Raw genomic sequence first — 16,945 nt, 5'->3', positions numbered from 1 at the left:
TATATGTATCCATTTCATGTATTCATAACTATGTTTATACTTATACCTATTATCTTGTAAGTGATTGACAATTCAAATAAATGAAATCAAACAATATTTGCAAATGACAATGTGTGTCTTGCGACTTGCTGCTATAGAATAGGAAGGAAGGAATAGGGGGAAGATTATATTACAGCTTTGCTGCTGTTATCTCCAAGGCCAAGTCCATTGGCTCTGGTATGTGGTTGCCTAGCTACAAGGGGGTTGGGCTGTATGCAGTGTTTGAAGTTGATGTGCTCGAGCATTTTCCCTCATAGCTTGCTTAAAACTGTTTGCTTTCTGTTTGTTCCTAGTAAAAGTACTTTTCTCTAAATCTATGGAGCTAAGGATTTTTCTTTCCAAGGAAATGAACAGAGGCAGCCCTGACAATATGTCATCTATTAATTTGGTGACAAATTTTCCTTATTTCTTCATCCAAATGAGTTATAAAAATATTGAAAAGTAGAAACTAAATAGCAAATGTAAGTTGCAATCATGGTTGCCAATAATCCACCCTTAATACATAAGTATCTATCTGCTGAACAATGCTGAGAACTAAAAAAAGAAACCTCTAATTTAAAAATATAAAGAATGTGACATATAGTGATGAAATTGGACAAAACAAATCTTCTCCAAATTTCTATTAATATACTAGAAAATAACCAAGAAGCTAGTTTTATTGAGATGTGCAAAGCAATTCTTGAAATGAAAGGGACAAGTGTTAGTTTTCAAAGACTTTAAAATGTTTCTGCAAACAGACAAAAGAATGGTATTATTTATTTTAAAAAATATGCCCTACCCATCACCTAGTATTTTATGAAACTCAAAATAATATTTTTTCTGACAACTGTATATCAATAAGAAAGCATAATTAAGTTTAAATGTTTTATATTATTTTTATTAATTTAAACTACTTAAAAAAGTTATTTCTGGCACAAATTAAAAAGTGTGCCTTGATTACAAAAACATAAAAAGATGTAAAAAAAAACCTTATTGGTATATAGAGATCTATTAAAGGAGTTGTATTCCTTTGACCATGACCAGTCTGCTTTAGTTGGCTGAGTTAAAGAAGAAACTGCTCTGCAGTGATATCTGAATTCTAAGCACTGACGTTATCCTCTTAACTCAAGGAAGCCCGGCTCAAACAATATTGTCTCTATGTAAACGTGAGAACTATGAAATAAATAATCCTTTGGTTTATCTCTGCCCAAATATATACTGGAGTCGCTGAACACATGTGCTTGAGAGGATTTCTGATCTGTTTCTATGGCTAGTATCAAAAAAGGAAAGTATTTTTATACAAAAGTATTTTTATACAAAAAGTACATTTATACAAAAAGTTTTGTATAAATGAATGTTTACTGTGTTATGTGAAAATTCTAGAAAGACTAATGTTTACCTCAGTGTAACATGCTTTTGATTTAATTTTAAGTCCCAGCTGGTTCAAGTATTGCTATTAAAACTGCTTCTACATATTTACATATTTTATGAGAGATGTGTAGAAGCGTGGGCCAAAAACATTCAGAATTATACTAATGGAAACAAAGGAAGACAGCAACTCCATCAAACCTTATTTAATGAAGAATGTTCTATGCTCTAATCATTATATAAATCAGGGGTGTCAAACATGATTTTGGACAGGGATGGCTCCTCGCTGGCTCCAGGGCAGCCCCACGGATCTAAGGCTGACCACTTTCTGGCTCGGATGGCCACCACTGGGTTGTAGATCAGCGCCCAGTTGGCCTGGGTTGGGCTGAGGCACTACTGGTTAGTTCTTCACTGTTTCCAAGGAAGTTCCATGGGCCAGATCTAACCATATTGAGGGCCAAATCTGGCCCATGGGCCTTGAGTTTGACACACCTGATATAAATCATCTCAAATTTGATATAAAAAATAAAGAATACTTTCAAAGGGAAATTGTTCTCTTAACAAAAACAGACTTTCCATGGAGAATCTGATATGTGAGTATAGTTCTATATTAAAGGAGAAATGTGTATGTAAAAAATCCATGACTTCTGAGAACACAAAACAACTTACTGAAATGTATATGTCAGCCACAAATACCTCTGCCATTGATTTAAAAATATATCACATATTTCAATTAAATAATAGGGGTATGCAATGAATGTTCATATTTGTTTTGGAAGCGATATTGAGGAATACATGGGTACATAAATGCAGCATCTCAGATTCATTAAATCATCTGGGTCCATTTCCAGGAGTGCGTATGATTTTACTGTGATTGTGGAAACAGATGTAGCTTCTTCGATAAACAGCAGACAGGTGCTGTTTCAAATTGAATCCTAACAGAGAGACAATTTGCATTATGCATTATTATACAATCCTGTTAGTATCATAAATTTAATATAGGTGTGCTATTTTTCTTTTACCTTCAATTTTCTTCTTGCATTGAATTTTCTCAGCTGTTCCACAGTTTCTGGAAGATGAATCTTGTATGCATAGCGATCACGCTCCTATAAACAGTCATGTATTTTTATTATATTCAGTTGTATTTTGCAAACATGAGACTAAGACACTTTTTATATAAAATTCCAAATAAATTGAAAAATCAGTCTCCATTATTTATACATTATCTAACTACTCTTGATTTCAGAGCACATAAAAAGCTATTTGCAAAGAAGATGGTATGAGATGGAGCACTTTTTCTGATTAGATATTGCTCTGCTTAATGAATAAGGTTTGAAAATATATATTTATGGGTATCAAAGATTAGTAGCAGACAGCTATCCTCTTATGGGTTACAAATTTTTCCCAGTGGGATTATCAGCACAGGTTTCCCTAGTTTTATGCTAGGATTATGTTCTCTTAAAACATTTTATAAAGTGAATTCATATAAACAAATTGTTGAACTGGTGGAAAAAAGAAGACTGTATAGTGTTGAATTGTTTTTTTTATATATTTTCTATATCTGGATTTGTAATGCATATGGTTATCATGGCATACAAAATGTGGAATGTATCATGGCACTATGGATCTTATTAATGCTGTTATGGGCCTAGTACATTTGTCAAAGGCCAGATATCTGTCATCAGCTTTATTGCAACATAATTATGTCCAACTTTGGTTCAGTGTTAAATTCCTTCCCTTTTCATTTTGAACACCAGGATTGTACAAGATGTTGACAGCTGTTTTGATCCCATAGTAACAGTAGTAGTTAATTGCAGGTATAGAAGAAAGCGGGAGACAAGATACACAACTAAAATGACAACAGTAAATGATGGGGAATGCAGAAAAGTTTTGGTGGGAAAATGTTCAAGTAGTTTTGGTGGAAAGAATCTGAATCTACCCTGTTTCTCCAACAATACGGCCTCCCCCAATAGGAAGTCCCAGCATGTTTTATAGGCATGAAATGAAATTAAGCCCCTCCCCCCAAATTAAGGCCTATATTAAAACATGCGAAATGGGGGGGAATGGTGGGGGGGCTTGCCGTTAGGAAGTACTTTTGTTGCACACCCGGATATGGTGCTGCCTGCGTTGACCCCGATATGAAGTGCCCCACCAACACCGAGGTCAACATCCAAGCTGTCGCCGCCCGCCCATCCGAAGATGCAGGGTGGAGAATTAAGTCACCCCCGAAAAGACGACCTAGCCATTTTTTCGGGGCTCAAAAAAAAAAAAGACCCGGCCTTATTATATGAGAAACACGGTATTTCCAGACCTTTGGTGCAAATTTACTATGTTGGCCCAAATTGATATAACTGTACATATATACATACATATGTATATTCATATGCATTTATAAAGATAATTCTTGGATGTAACAGATCAATTGCACAGTAGTGAATTTGTTTAAAGGAAATTCATGTAAACTTGTAATTAAAAAAATGCCACTGATCTAATAGCTAAATAGAACAAGCTCCTATAAATAAGGTAAATTCTTAAGGATGTTCTGGAGCAACTCTGATCATGGAAATGTAGGATTATTTACTACAGTTTAGATATTATGCCAACTGAAACTTTATTTATAAAGGACTGTCTGCTTTGCATAATCCATTTAGTAATGATATACAAAACAAACTAAGTAACAAATATATTTGCAGATCTTTATGCTGTGAATCTTTATTTGATTACTTTGCCTTTGAATTTTATATTGCTGAGTTCTAACATGCAGTTATTATAGTGGTATCTTGGCTGAATGTTTTCGTAATATTTAATTTTACTAGTTTTTATTATTCTATTTGTGAATTGAGCTTTTTATATATTTAGAAAGGTTTAAACTGTATATTTTAAATTAATAGAAAATATGAATCAAAATGAATTAAAGCAAATATCAGAATTTAAAATAGCTTCTTAATATTCTGGAAAAAGAAGTTATCTTATTTTTTATTTTATTTTTGCAAAAAAAACCTTTACTCTTTTTTTTAAAAAAAAAAAAAGAAATAAACAAGAGTAAAGAAATCAATGCATGTTTATGTAAGAAAGAGAATTCAGGGTAAAATTATCAATAGGGCTACCTATTCCTATACAATCTTCCCTACAGTCCTCTCAGGGTTACCTTTGTAGGCTTTTGCCACCAATGTGTTTAATATCAATAGCAAATGCCACTTTTTGTGGCATACTCCATCTGGTGTCTTAGTACAATTTAAAATGTACTTTTTAACTCAAATTCTAACACTTTAAACATTTTAGTTTTAATGTCGTTTTAAAATTTTAAGTGAATTTAGAATTATATTTATGTATTCTTATAAGTTACCCAGAACAATGGATACTTACAGAATAAGTGCAATAAATTATTGCATAAATTATCAATGGATCTGTAAGAATGTAATTCATATTAGTAAATAAATAAATTGAATCTTTTAAGATTTTTGTTTTCCGTACCTTCAGCCAAGGATGATTAAGTGCCTCATAAACAGTTATTCTCTCAGCTGGGTCAAGCATAAGCATGCGCCGAACTAGATCTTTGGCACTTTCAGATATATGGCTCCACTGTCTGGGATTCATCTAAATTAAAAAAAAAAAAGGAATTTAAAACTAGTCACGACAGTGAGGTACACCAGGTATTTCATGTTTGTACTTTTTGTAGGAACAATATGTTGAAGTTAAAACCCCAGAAGTTAAATACGTGTCATTTAAAATAATAATTTACTTTTAGATTGAATAGACATATATTTGAAAGAGAACAAGAAATCACTGCAATGTCTGATTAGAACATTAATCAAGATGTAATAAAATAGTGTCATTACTTGATATACTAGGTTTGTGAGTACAATAATTTCCTGATTTCTACCAAAGATATATAATCACATTTTCACTATTACTGAATCAGGATCATTTACTAAGCTAATATATTTTAGGTGAAATTAAACTAACACAAAAGCAGGGGTGGGATTCTACCAGTTCTGTCCAGCTCTACAGAACCGGTAGTTCTGAAGAGCAACAGACACAGAACTGGTTCTGTGTCTGCTGCTGTTTTGGCCCACCCACCTGCCTGGGCTCTTACCTGTCCTTTATTTCCAACTTTTTCAACCACAGCTGCTTTGCGTGGCACAGCTGCGGTTGAAAAAGCAGGAAAAAAGAGCTTTTCCAACCGCTGCGCACCCGCATGCAACGCTGCTCAGCTGTCCAGGCAGCTCAGCAGGTCGTAAATGGCACGCATGCGACACAGAGCAACAGAACCGGTAGTTATACTGGTCGGATCCCATCACTTCACAAAAGGTTAGCAAGTAATTGACAAAATTTGCTGGTTTTGCAAAAATAGTTTACAATTTCTTTATAGAAAGTGAAATATGCATACATATATAGATGATGTAGAACCTATAGAAATCAGATACAGAAGATTTGAATCAACAAGGCTCAACTGAGGTAATGGAAAGACAAATGCTAAAGATATTGCTTAAATGTGGTAGCCTTACAATTATATATAGCCAAGTAGATGACTTCCTATAAGATAGTGAGAAAGACTGCATAAAGATCTTGGTCCTAAATGGAACAAAATATCTATTAAAGTAACTGACTCTGAGAATTATGAGAACTAAATGTTTCTGGAGGTCACTATGGGAAGAATGATGTATAATAATCTCAACCTGAGAATAAGTACTAGAATATTTATGTAAGCTCTAAAAACAAAATAGTAAATTTGAAACTAGGTTTAATGTTAAACCAAAAAAATGAACACGGAGATGAAAAGTCAGAATTGTTGGCTTATTTGATATTGTTTGGGGATTTAAAGGGTGGGCACAGGAGAAGTCACCTTCTCTCATTCCTATCTTCTCAAATCTCTCCCCAAAGGGCTGAAGTTACCTCTGCAAATTGTGACTTTGGGATATAACAACAAGAACCCCCATTTAAAAAAAATTACATTGATTAAATTTAGCAGCATGATCTTGGGGGTGCTGAGAGTTGTATTAGTTATGAGACATTGGTGATCATTGTGTTCTATGCTATACCTAAAAATATTGGTATAATTTGGAAAAAAATGTTTTCATTTCCAAGTACAATCTGGAAAGTTTATTAAAAGCTTAAAATTTGTATGTAGGGAATGGAATATCTTTTATTGGGTAAAATTTGCATTTAGAGAATGGAATACATATACCTATGTTTTGAAGAGTGAAGTAAACATGTCAGGTATATAACTGAAATCAGCTCCGGTTGAACTTCCGCCGTCTTTGGAGCAAGGTCCATGATAATCTGCGGCTTCACTTCGAGCTCTCCTCGTCGGAGGGCCCCAAACGGGACCAGAACCACCCTGAAGAGGTGGTGAAGAAAGGGGACCACCTGACAGGTAGAAAAGAGCCGCATCTCTCGTCCCTGACATGGAACCCCCCCTCATCCAAAGACGAGCTGTGGCAGCAGGGAAAAAGGCTGGCATGAAGACAGTGTCAGTCTGAAACCTAAGACTGTGCAGGAGCGAAGAGTCGGTGAATGGTGTATGAACTGGGTGAAAATATTTCTCAACTGCAAAGGTAACCTCAATTAAAATATCAGGAAAGAGAACTCACAAGGATTGGTGACCTAGAATTAGAGAAGAATACAAAGAACTAATTAAAAAAAAACAAATGGAAAGAAAATAAATTAAAGGAAGAGAACTTCTTAAAAGAATAATTGAAAATTGGAATTGGCGATTGCACATTTGGCACTGGATAGGCATTATTTAAAATGCTGTAACTAAAATGCTGTAAATTTCCAAATATTAATTATATATTAAAAGAATATATAATTAATATTTGGAAATATTGACAAATTTAATGAAAGACTAAAGAAACGGGGTAAAAAGGTGGAAAGTGAAAACTGATACCAGAGTACCACTTGCTGTTTAAAGAAAAATCCTGTAGATCCCTAAAGCCTTCATGACCTATTTAAAGAGGAACTTAAAAGAAAAATAAAAGGAACTGTATTGTTAAAAAACCCCAGAAAGCTGGAATATTAAACTTAAATCAGTGGAGGAATGTATGAAAATACCCACTTGGATTATTGAAAAGGAATAGATCGATTGACTTTGGGACATAAAGATTTCAGGATATTGGACTCATAGATTGAAAAAGGACGCTGGTTCAAACAAAGACTGTGGGACAATTGGACATAAAAAATAAATACACAAAAATAAAAATGAGCGAAATATGCAGAGAAGTGGTGTTGGAATTTTGAACCATAAAAGAAATGATGAACAGAGAAACCTTAAGGACATTTTGAGCAAAATACAGAGCATGGAAGAAAACCTGGAAATGGAGATGCAAACTACAGAAAGAAAACAAGAAATGCAGGAGTTAAACAGAAGAGAAACCAGCAAAAGAGCAGAGGGAACAACAAATAAAGCAAAAGGACAAAAAGGAAATAAAATACAAAATGTTAACGACTGATGTAATAAACCAAGGGGAGAATATTTTGAGGGCAAAGCAACAGGGAAGGAAACTTAAAAAAGAGAGACTGAGAGGATAAGGGCAAAACTAGACAACTGGGAAATGAAACAGTGGAACACAATAGAGAAAGGAGGAATGAGCAAGAGAAAGGGTCAAAAAAATGATAGAAAATAGAAAGCAAGCTAGGAAGAGATTAACTAATACTGTAAGGAGAGTAAGAGACGATGGCTGAAGAGGGGAAGGATAAGGATTCCATATGAATGGGTATTTAATTAGCTAAGATATATAATAATTAACTTTGATGAATTTGAAATTAATATTTTATTATAGAACTATTACTAAAGACATATAAATCGTTAATCATAATAAATACAAGGCTCAATATTTTAATTGGAACAAATATGGAATTAAGACCTTATTATAGGATTATTAAGACTGAAAATTGTTAATTGAAATATGAATGATAACTAAGGGAAAGAAGGGAAAGAAATGACATGTGGAATATGATAGAAAGAAAAATAACATAATGTATGGTAATAGATAAAAATGATTATATTATTATTAGAATGTATAATTTGCTAAATGAAAATAAGACGGAAACTACGATTTGTGTATTACCATGAGATTAGAGAGAGACCTTGTTTTAAAAATAAGTGGCATAATTAACATTAAGAAGGGGATAAATACCGGAAAATGTTAATTAATATTAATTAATGAATGATTACTTAAATAACATAATTTGTTAAATATTGCAAATATGACTATTAAGGGAATATGTATAACAAAAATGATAAGAACATAGATATAAAGTAGCATATGAGAATACTGATTGATAAAAACTAATAATATATAGAAATACTAAATTAGTTAAGTAAGTTAATAGTATGAATATGAAAGGGTCATGTTTGTTTTAAAATGTTAAATGACCTGGAATCACACTGTTCACACAGTGATGTATTTAATAGAAATAAAAAAATAAAAAATATATTTTAAAAAAATTGAAATCAAAATCAAGTTATTACTGAACAGTATAAAAGGTCAGGGAGAAGAACTTTCATTCACAATTACAGGTAGTCCTCAACTTACAACAGTTTTCAGTCATAAATATGAGTCAGTTGCCAAGCATCTGAATTTTGATCACATGGAGGTTCTGCAAATGTCATAACTTCATAAGTCACATTTTTCAGTGCTGTTGTAACTTTGAATGGTCATTAAACAAACTGTTGACTTTGCTTGTCATCACCCCCATGTGATCAAAATTCAGATGCTTGGCAAGGTCACAAGAAGGTCATGTGATTCCTTCTTGTGACCTTGCCAAGCATCTGAATTTTGATCACATGGGGGTTCTGCAAAGATCATAATGTCATAAGTCAATAAGAAAGCCAGATTCACTTAACAACTACCGTGTTTCTCCAACAATACGGCCTCCACCAATAGGAAGCCCCAGCATGATTTATTGGCATAAAATCAAATTAAGCCCCTCCCCTCAAATTAAGACCCATATTAAACATGCGAAATGGGGGGTGAATGGCGGGGGGCTTGCCGTTAGGAAGTACTTTGTTGCATGCCCGGATATGGTGCTGCCTGCGTTGGTGGAGCACTTCATATCGGGAGACCTTCCGCCACCGTTAATTTCCCTTCTCCCTTGCTGCCGTAGCATTACAGCAACGCCGCGGCGTTTGGCGCAGCCACGTGCAGCCAGTCAGGGCTCCTCCCTGCAACCGGAGCCCTGAGGAGACACTTGGCTTCAGGCGCTCCTGTGGCCAAGGGCCTTCCCTTTGCCTTCGATGGTAAAGTGAATTATTTTAAAAACCTCCGCTCATCCTATCAGGGCCGTGCGAGCTGAGCAGAGCCGGGAAAGCAAACCGCGGGTGTTTCCTGGTTCTGCCCAGCCCGCACGGCTCTGCGCGCCCTGGCGGGATGAGCGGAGGTTTTTAAAATAATTCACTTTACCTTTGAAGGCAAAGGGAAGGCGCCACAGGAGCGCCTGAAGCCAAGTATACCAACAACAAAAGGCAAATCCTCAAGGTTGGCTGGAGGGAGGTGGCTACGTGCCCCCCGGGCTGCTTCAATGCAAGGTCCTGACTTGCAGCATCCTGCTTTTTGCTGCCGCCTCCCTCTCCAACTGCAAAACTCGTGTGCTTCGCCAAACGCTCCAAGCGAGGCGAGCTCTTTCATACATAGAGAGGGAAAGACGCCGGCGTGCTCCGAGAGGCTGGCTCTTTTCTCTAGCCGAGGCTGACATCTGACTGAATCTCTATCCCGCTCCTTTATCCTCACGACGGGGTCGGCAGTGACGCTCTCTGGTGCGGCCACCTCAGCTTGCCAGCCTTGCCCCGCTATGAGACGATACTGTGACAGCCGCTGCTGCCGCACTCCCTTCTCTTTCCTCGCCTCTCCTCCCTTCGCCGGCAGGAGTGTGCGCGCCTGCTGCCACTGCCGCGCGCTCCTGAGGCCGTCTGGGGCGGGCAGGTGGGAAAGCAAGCAAGGTGGCTGCGCTGTCTTCTTTTTCCCTCAGCGAAGCACCGCCGCTTGCCGCCGCCACCTGCGATGGGCGAGGAGGCGGCGGAGGCACCCGTAATGTCACCAAGGCAACGAGTGCCTCCCCGCCGGGCCCTCCGCTCATCCCGCCAGGGCCGTGGCAGAGCCGTGCGCGCTGGGCAGAACCAGGAAACACCCGCGGCTTGCCTGCCACGGCCCTGGAGGCACTTCCTGTCAGCCTCGGCTAGAGAAAAGAGCCAGCCTCTCGGAGCACGCCGGCGTCTTTCCCTCTCTCTCTATGTATGAAAGAGCTCGCCTCGCTCGGAGCGTTTGGCGAAGCACACAAGTTTTGCAGTTGGAGAGGGAGGCAGCAGCGAAAAGGACGCGGCGGCAACGGCAGGATGCTGCAAGTCAGGACCTTGCATTGAAGCAGCCGGGGGCACGTAGCCACCTCCCTCCAGCCAACCTTGAGGATTTGCCTTTTGTTGTTGGTATACTTGGCTTCAGGCGCTCCTGTGGCCGCCTTCCCTTTGCCTTCGAAGGTAAAGTGAATTATTTTAAAAACCTCCGCTCATCCCGCCAGGGCGCGAGAGCCATACGGGCTGGGCAGAACCAGGAAACACCCGCGGTTTGCTTTCCCGGCTCTGCTCAGCTCGCACGGCCCTGATAGGATGAGCGGAGGTTTTTAAAATAATTCACTTTACCATCGAAGGCAAAGGAAGGCCCTGGCCACAGGAGCGCCTGAAGCCAAGTGTCTCCTCAGGGCTCCGGTTGCAGGGAGGAGCCCTGACTGGCTGCACGTGGCTGCGCCAAACGCCGCGGCGTTGCTGTAACGCTACGGCAGAAAGGGAGAAGGGAAATTAACGGTGGCGGAAGGTCTCCCCAACATCCAAGCTGTTGCCGCCCGCCCACCCGAGGATGCAAGGGGGGGGGGAAATTAAGTCACCCCTGAAAAGACGGCCTAGCCGGTTTTTCGGGGGTCAAAAAAAAATAAGGCCCGGCCTTATTATGTGAGAAACATGGTATTACTAACTTATCAACTGTCAGAGTGTTTGCAACGTGACTACTATTGTAAGACAACCCTTCCTGGCCTTTTTTGGTCCTTTTCTCCTGGTGCTTTTTGGAATATGCACCCAAGGATAACCAGGGGTGGGATTCTACCGGTTCTCACCTATTTGCTAGAACCTGTTGTCAGAGAACCAGTTGTTGGAAGAAGTCTCCTTTTGTTTTTTTCCACTTTACAGGACTAATCCTGGAGGGAAGGCAGGAAGGAAACATTCTGGTGTTGTTTCTAGCCTAATCTTTATAGCCCTGCTCACAGAAATTGCCTCTCCGTTGACCCTTATTAGATTATTGGCAGTCTGTCAAGACTTCCTGTCTCCAGAGCTTCTGAGGCTTGACTTTCTTAAAGGGAAAGGTTGTTTTAAGCTTTTTACACTGCTGTTGGGAGGAAATACTCCCCTGGAAGTACTTCCAGCCGGGATGCAATGATCAGCACTTTGAAGAAATAATTGAATAATGAAGCAGAGCTAAAAGAAGCTTTTAATGACAAGGAACCAAGATAAATGACATTCAGCAAGGGTTCTTGGCTAGTTAGAAAGACTGACATTCAAACATGAGTTTACATACCCTTTCCGAGTTTTGGTCTAAAACTGGTTTTTGGTGAAGTTTAATTCTGTGCTTGGTGATGTTTAATCCCGTGTTTATTGATCGGATCATTTTCCCTATTCAGCTTTGTTTGGAAGGAAAAAGGTTAATTTCTGCTCCTGAAAAGATACTGGGTTGAGAAATCTGGCTAATTCCTGTGTCTATTTGTTCTGGTAATTGGTTTAACAAGCAACAGCTACTGTTGTAATTTAATTATTTGTATTGTGTTTGAATTTTTTCCTGCCTTGTGGTTTCTTTTTCTATCTGGGGACGGGGTCTTCCTTCTCTGCTTTAGTGGTTCCTGGCACTGTCTTTTTGGGGTGTACTTCCAAAAGGCAGGATGCAAGTTTGGCACTGATTTGTTTACTGCCTTTCTGGGGGGCATGTGATTTCTTAAATCTGGATGATTTCCTTAGGATATCTTATGAGGTGAGTGAGAGCAGCTGATGTCTTTAAGTGGTGCAAATGGGTTTCATTTTATGAGCAAGAGTTGGCTGCTGATACTTATCATTGCATTTTAACTATTTTAATTCCTCAAGGTGCTCTGGCACCCTGCCTGATTTGTAACTCCGGCTTGCAGGTCTTTTTAATCTAATGATTGGGATTTAGGGCAGCTTTCTGCAAGCAAAGAAGCTTTTTGTATTTTTGTACAGGTAATCCTTGACTTACAACAGTTCATTTAGTGACCATTCAAAGTTACAATGGCACTGAAAAAAGTGACTTATGACCATTTTTCAAATTTACGACCATTGTAGTATTCCCATGGTCATGAGAGGACAAGTGCCCCTCAACTTGAGTGGTGGAGTTGACCACGCCCACCCAGTCACATCACTACCCAGCCATGCCTACTCAGCTGGTCATTAGGGCAGAGAACTGGTTGTTAAGTTATTTGAATCCCATCACTGAGCATAACTACCAAAGATGAGCTGAGGAGGGTTTCCTTCCATGCAACACGAAATATGGCATTTCCTTTATTGCCACACTCCATATCCTGTTAATTATATAATTTGCTGTCTTCATGGCTTCCCCCCAGTATACTTTGCTCATGCCTCCATCAGTAAGCAATGTGTCCTTCATGGTCTGTATCACAGCATTCCTTCTTTCAACCACTCTGTTTTCAGCTGGCGAATATGGATTCATTCATCTATGCCTTATGCCTAAGCTGTTTAACCATCTTTGGAACTTATCAGACATAAATTCTGTTCCCCTGTCTGTTTGCAGCTGGCATATCTTATAACCATACCATCACTCTACAAGTGTTACCCATTGCCTGAATTGTTGCAATACTTGTCTTGCTTTTTAGCAGATAACAAAATCCATATCTACTGTAGTCCTCTACTACGACTAAGGCATATTTAGCTCCTCCTAAAGAGGGTGCCATAGGGCTAACCAAGTCAGCATGCACAAACTGCAATACTGTTTCTTATTTACAGGATACACCCTGGATTTTGACTCCTTACAAACAGTGCAATCTAAATATACATTGCATTTCTTTATCCTAAGCCCCTCAGCTAGGCCTGGCTTCTTCTTCAGTACATCAAAACTTGCATGCCCCAATCTCCTATGCAACAAATGTACACAATTGTCATGTGTGGGAGCATTCGTAAGTGCACGTGCACAAATATCTTCCTGCCTTCCTAGAACTTACAGTCCATCCTTCTTAACCTCCAGTGCACGATCTTTCCATTTTTCTTAATGGATTACCATCCCTCTGCAAATAGTATTTCATAACTCTGCCTGTCTAACCTGGATATATTCAATAGATTATGATCTAATGCAGGTATATATAGGACATTGTACAATGTTTCTCCTATCTCTGGTACAGAAACATTACCTTCCCCTTTTATAGCAGCTCTTTGACCATTTAACTCATGTTTGCATTGCTGGTTTCAAACCAGAAAAAGCTTGTGGATTGTTAGTGATATGCTGGCTCGCCCATTATCCAACAACCAAGTATTCCTGGTGTCTTCAGTCGTTGACACTGCTAGGGAAAACGATGCTGGAGAACCGCTCCACAAACGTAGTCCTGCACCCTTGTCTCACTGCTCCTGTTTCTCCTCTCAGGGCAGCGTCTCTGGAGATGCTCAGTAGAACCACATGTGTAGTATCTCTTCACTATGTTAACTGTCTCAGCTGCTCTGCCGCATCTTGGACTGTTGTAGATGCTGGTCTGTGCTGAGGATTCTCTCCTCCCTTTCCTGGTCTCCACTCCAACCGTTTCTGCTCCTCCTCTAACAATCGACTAGTTAAATATGCCATGGTTAAATCCTGCTCTTGCAAAGATTCTAGACTTGTCACAAGAATGTCCCATGAACTGTCCAATGAACTGAGCACCACAAACACTCTGTGCGCCTCAGTAAATGTCATTCCTCTTTCTTCTAACTCAAGGAATGTCCTTCTAATATTCTGCAAATGTCTGGACCTACTCTCCCCCAGCTTCAGCTGAGCTTTATACAGTCTCCTTGTCAGCAACACTTTACTGCCCACAGTTTCTCTCACGTGCACACTGTACAACGCCTCCCAGCACTCTTTCACAGACTGTAGACCCCTCCCATATATCAGCTGACCGTCCCCTAAAGCCAGAATTATACTGGCTAATGCCTTTTCATTTTTTCCTCTGGTTTCCATCATTCAGGACTGTTGGTGGATTGGTAACAATTGTCTACAACTCCTCCCTCCGCAAGAACATCTCCATCTTCACATTCCAGGAGAGGTAATTTGTCTCATTCAGCTGAGACACCAAGAAACCTCCTTCCATTATGCCGATGGAGGCCATGTTGCTTGGTTTCCTTCACAAGACACTAACTATGATTAAACCACGTCACACAACCCCTCTAGCTCTGGTGCAAGCTCCCACTGGGATTCTCTTTTCTCTAGGCTCTCCAGTCACTCTGGTCTTCTCTCAATTCTGGTCCCATAAACTGTCAGAGTGTTTGCAGTGTGACTACTTTTGTGAGACAACCCAGGAGCACAACACAGTACACAGAGGCTTTGTCTTTTAACAGTGGTTTATATACATGACTGCTATATACATAAATATATGTGGTAGGCAAATACCTGGCAAGCAATCAATCTTCTTTACTCTGCACAGAGAACCACAATGGAGACATAACACAAGGAGAGAGAGATACACTCTCTCATGGCTGCTTTTATATAGACAACTTCTTAAAGTGGTAAAACCCTGTAGACCCATCCTCAGTCTTAAAGCGGCAATAACCATGCTGATTCATCCTCATTTCATCAGCCTTAAAGCAGCTGGTCAGCTATTAAACCTCAATACCTTGACATCAACTGCAATGATTCACTTAACAATTATGGTAAGAAAGGTCGTAAAATGAAGCAAAAATTCACTTAACAAATGTCTCATTTAACAACAAAAAAGTTGGGCTCAATTGTGGTCCTAAGTCAAGGACTACTTGTATTTTTATGGCAGTAGCTTTTTTCCATTTTAATGAATAACAAACCACAGCTCCCTTTATGATTATGGAGCTGGGCAAGGAGGACCATTATCCATACATCTGTATAGGGGTAAGTAGCAAAGAAGTTCAGATTTCCTTCAAAATTCAAGAGCACTCCCAAAAATATCACCTAATTAACCCATAGAGATATCTGGGGGATTTTGCTTTTAGTTATGTTGACCACCAAGGAACAAATCCTCTACTGACAATTGAATTCCTAATGCTTCCCAAAGCAATAACAATGCCACTTTTAAAGTTAAAATCTATAAATATTTTAATACATAGTATGTTAAGATTTAACATCTCAGGCAGTTTGCAGCATTAGCCAATTTTGATCAATTTGGAAAAGCTAAGTACGGTTCAGGCCTAACTAATACTCAAATGGGAGATCACTCACAATATTCCAGGGCTGTAGGCTGGATGGGAACCTGAAAAAACCATTCTAAAACAGGGGTGTCAAACTCAAGACACATGGGCCAGATCAGCTCACAGGGTGCTTAGAACTGGCCCATGGAGTTGGTCTGGAAATAACAAAGGACCGGCCTACAATGCCTCTACCAGCCAAAACGGGGCATGGGGGACCGCAGAAGCCAGCACTTTCTTCACCTTATCTTTAGCAGCACCTGCCAACTAGAACTAGGTACCCTCCAAGATCTGGATGGCTGTTATTCAAAAGAGCCAAAAATACCTGGCTCTTCACCCAGGTGTTTGATGAGAGTGAACCTCCTCGTATCACTGAGTTTGAATCTTTTACCTGTGACTGATTTAATTTTTTTTTTTATTGTTGTGACCCACCCAGGATCACTGGGTGGCATATCAATTTTGTAAATTATTACTCATATTAAGTCCTCCTCTAGGACTGTGTCAGAGATAGCAACAAAGATTGATAGACTGTTGGACAGACAGTTTTTAGAGACATCTGGAGAAATTATCAGTTCATTTATACTCTGTCCCTATACAAAAGAATCAAGCCTCATAGCAGCTGTGGACTCTACATGTCTTTAATCTTTACATTATGGAATTGAGACTATTTGTGCCAGAAAATAAATCTCCCTTTGTCAGGAATAGCTGTTTTGAATGCAAAGGGGGGGAAATGCATCTTGAGCCTGTGTCAAACGCCCACCATGCCCATGCTCATACCCTGCCACGTCTCCTCCATCCATCCCCAGCCTTCCGAGGTCAAACACAACCCTGATGTGCCTTTCAATGAAATTGAGTTTGACATCCCTGCTCTAGAAGAAAGTAATGGCAAACCAAGTTCATATTATTGCAAAGAAAATAACATAGATATGTCTTTGAAGTAATAATGAAGTAATGTTTCCTAAGAGTTTAAAGCAATTCAAACATAAAAGGAGCTATATTGTTAATGTAGATAAAAGTGTTTTCTCTTTTTTTAAAAAAAAAGTTTTTTATTTTATATTTTACAACAATTCTATTTCATTTCAACCGTGTACTGACTGGGTACATATATTTTGTGCTTACAATTATATTCAATACATTTCTTATCCATGTAACAATAAT

At 39.0% G+C, this 16,945-nt stretch overlaps 1 protein-coding gene across 1 annotated transcript in view; it reads right to left on the bottom strand.

Annotated features, from left to right (window-relative positions):
* CASK (calcium/calmodulin dependent serine protein kinase) overlaps positions 1-16,945 on the bottom strand; it is a 209,519-nt gene that overhangs the window by 107,010 nt on the left and 85,564 nt on the right. The window contains exons 7-8 of the mRNA XM_087967572.1: positions 4,861-4,983; positions 2,409-2,492 (exon numbers count right to left, since the gene is read on the bottom strand). Of these exons, the coding sequence (XP_087823698.1) occupies positions 2,409-2,492; positions 4,861-4,983 (207 nt within the window). The remainder of the gene's footprint in view (positions 1-2,408; positions 2,493-4,860; positions 4,984-16,945) is intronic.

This window comes from Notechis scutatus, chromosome 5, assembly GCF_049901735.1.
Source record: "Notechis scutatus isolate UNSWTSFEM ecotype Mainland chromosome 5, rNotScu1.2, whole genome shotgun sequence".
Lineage (NCBI taxonomy): Eukaryota > Metazoa > Chordata > Lepidosauria > Squamata > Elapidae > Notechis > Notechis scutatus.
This window is presented reverse-complemented; position numbering and strand designations above follow the sequence as displayed.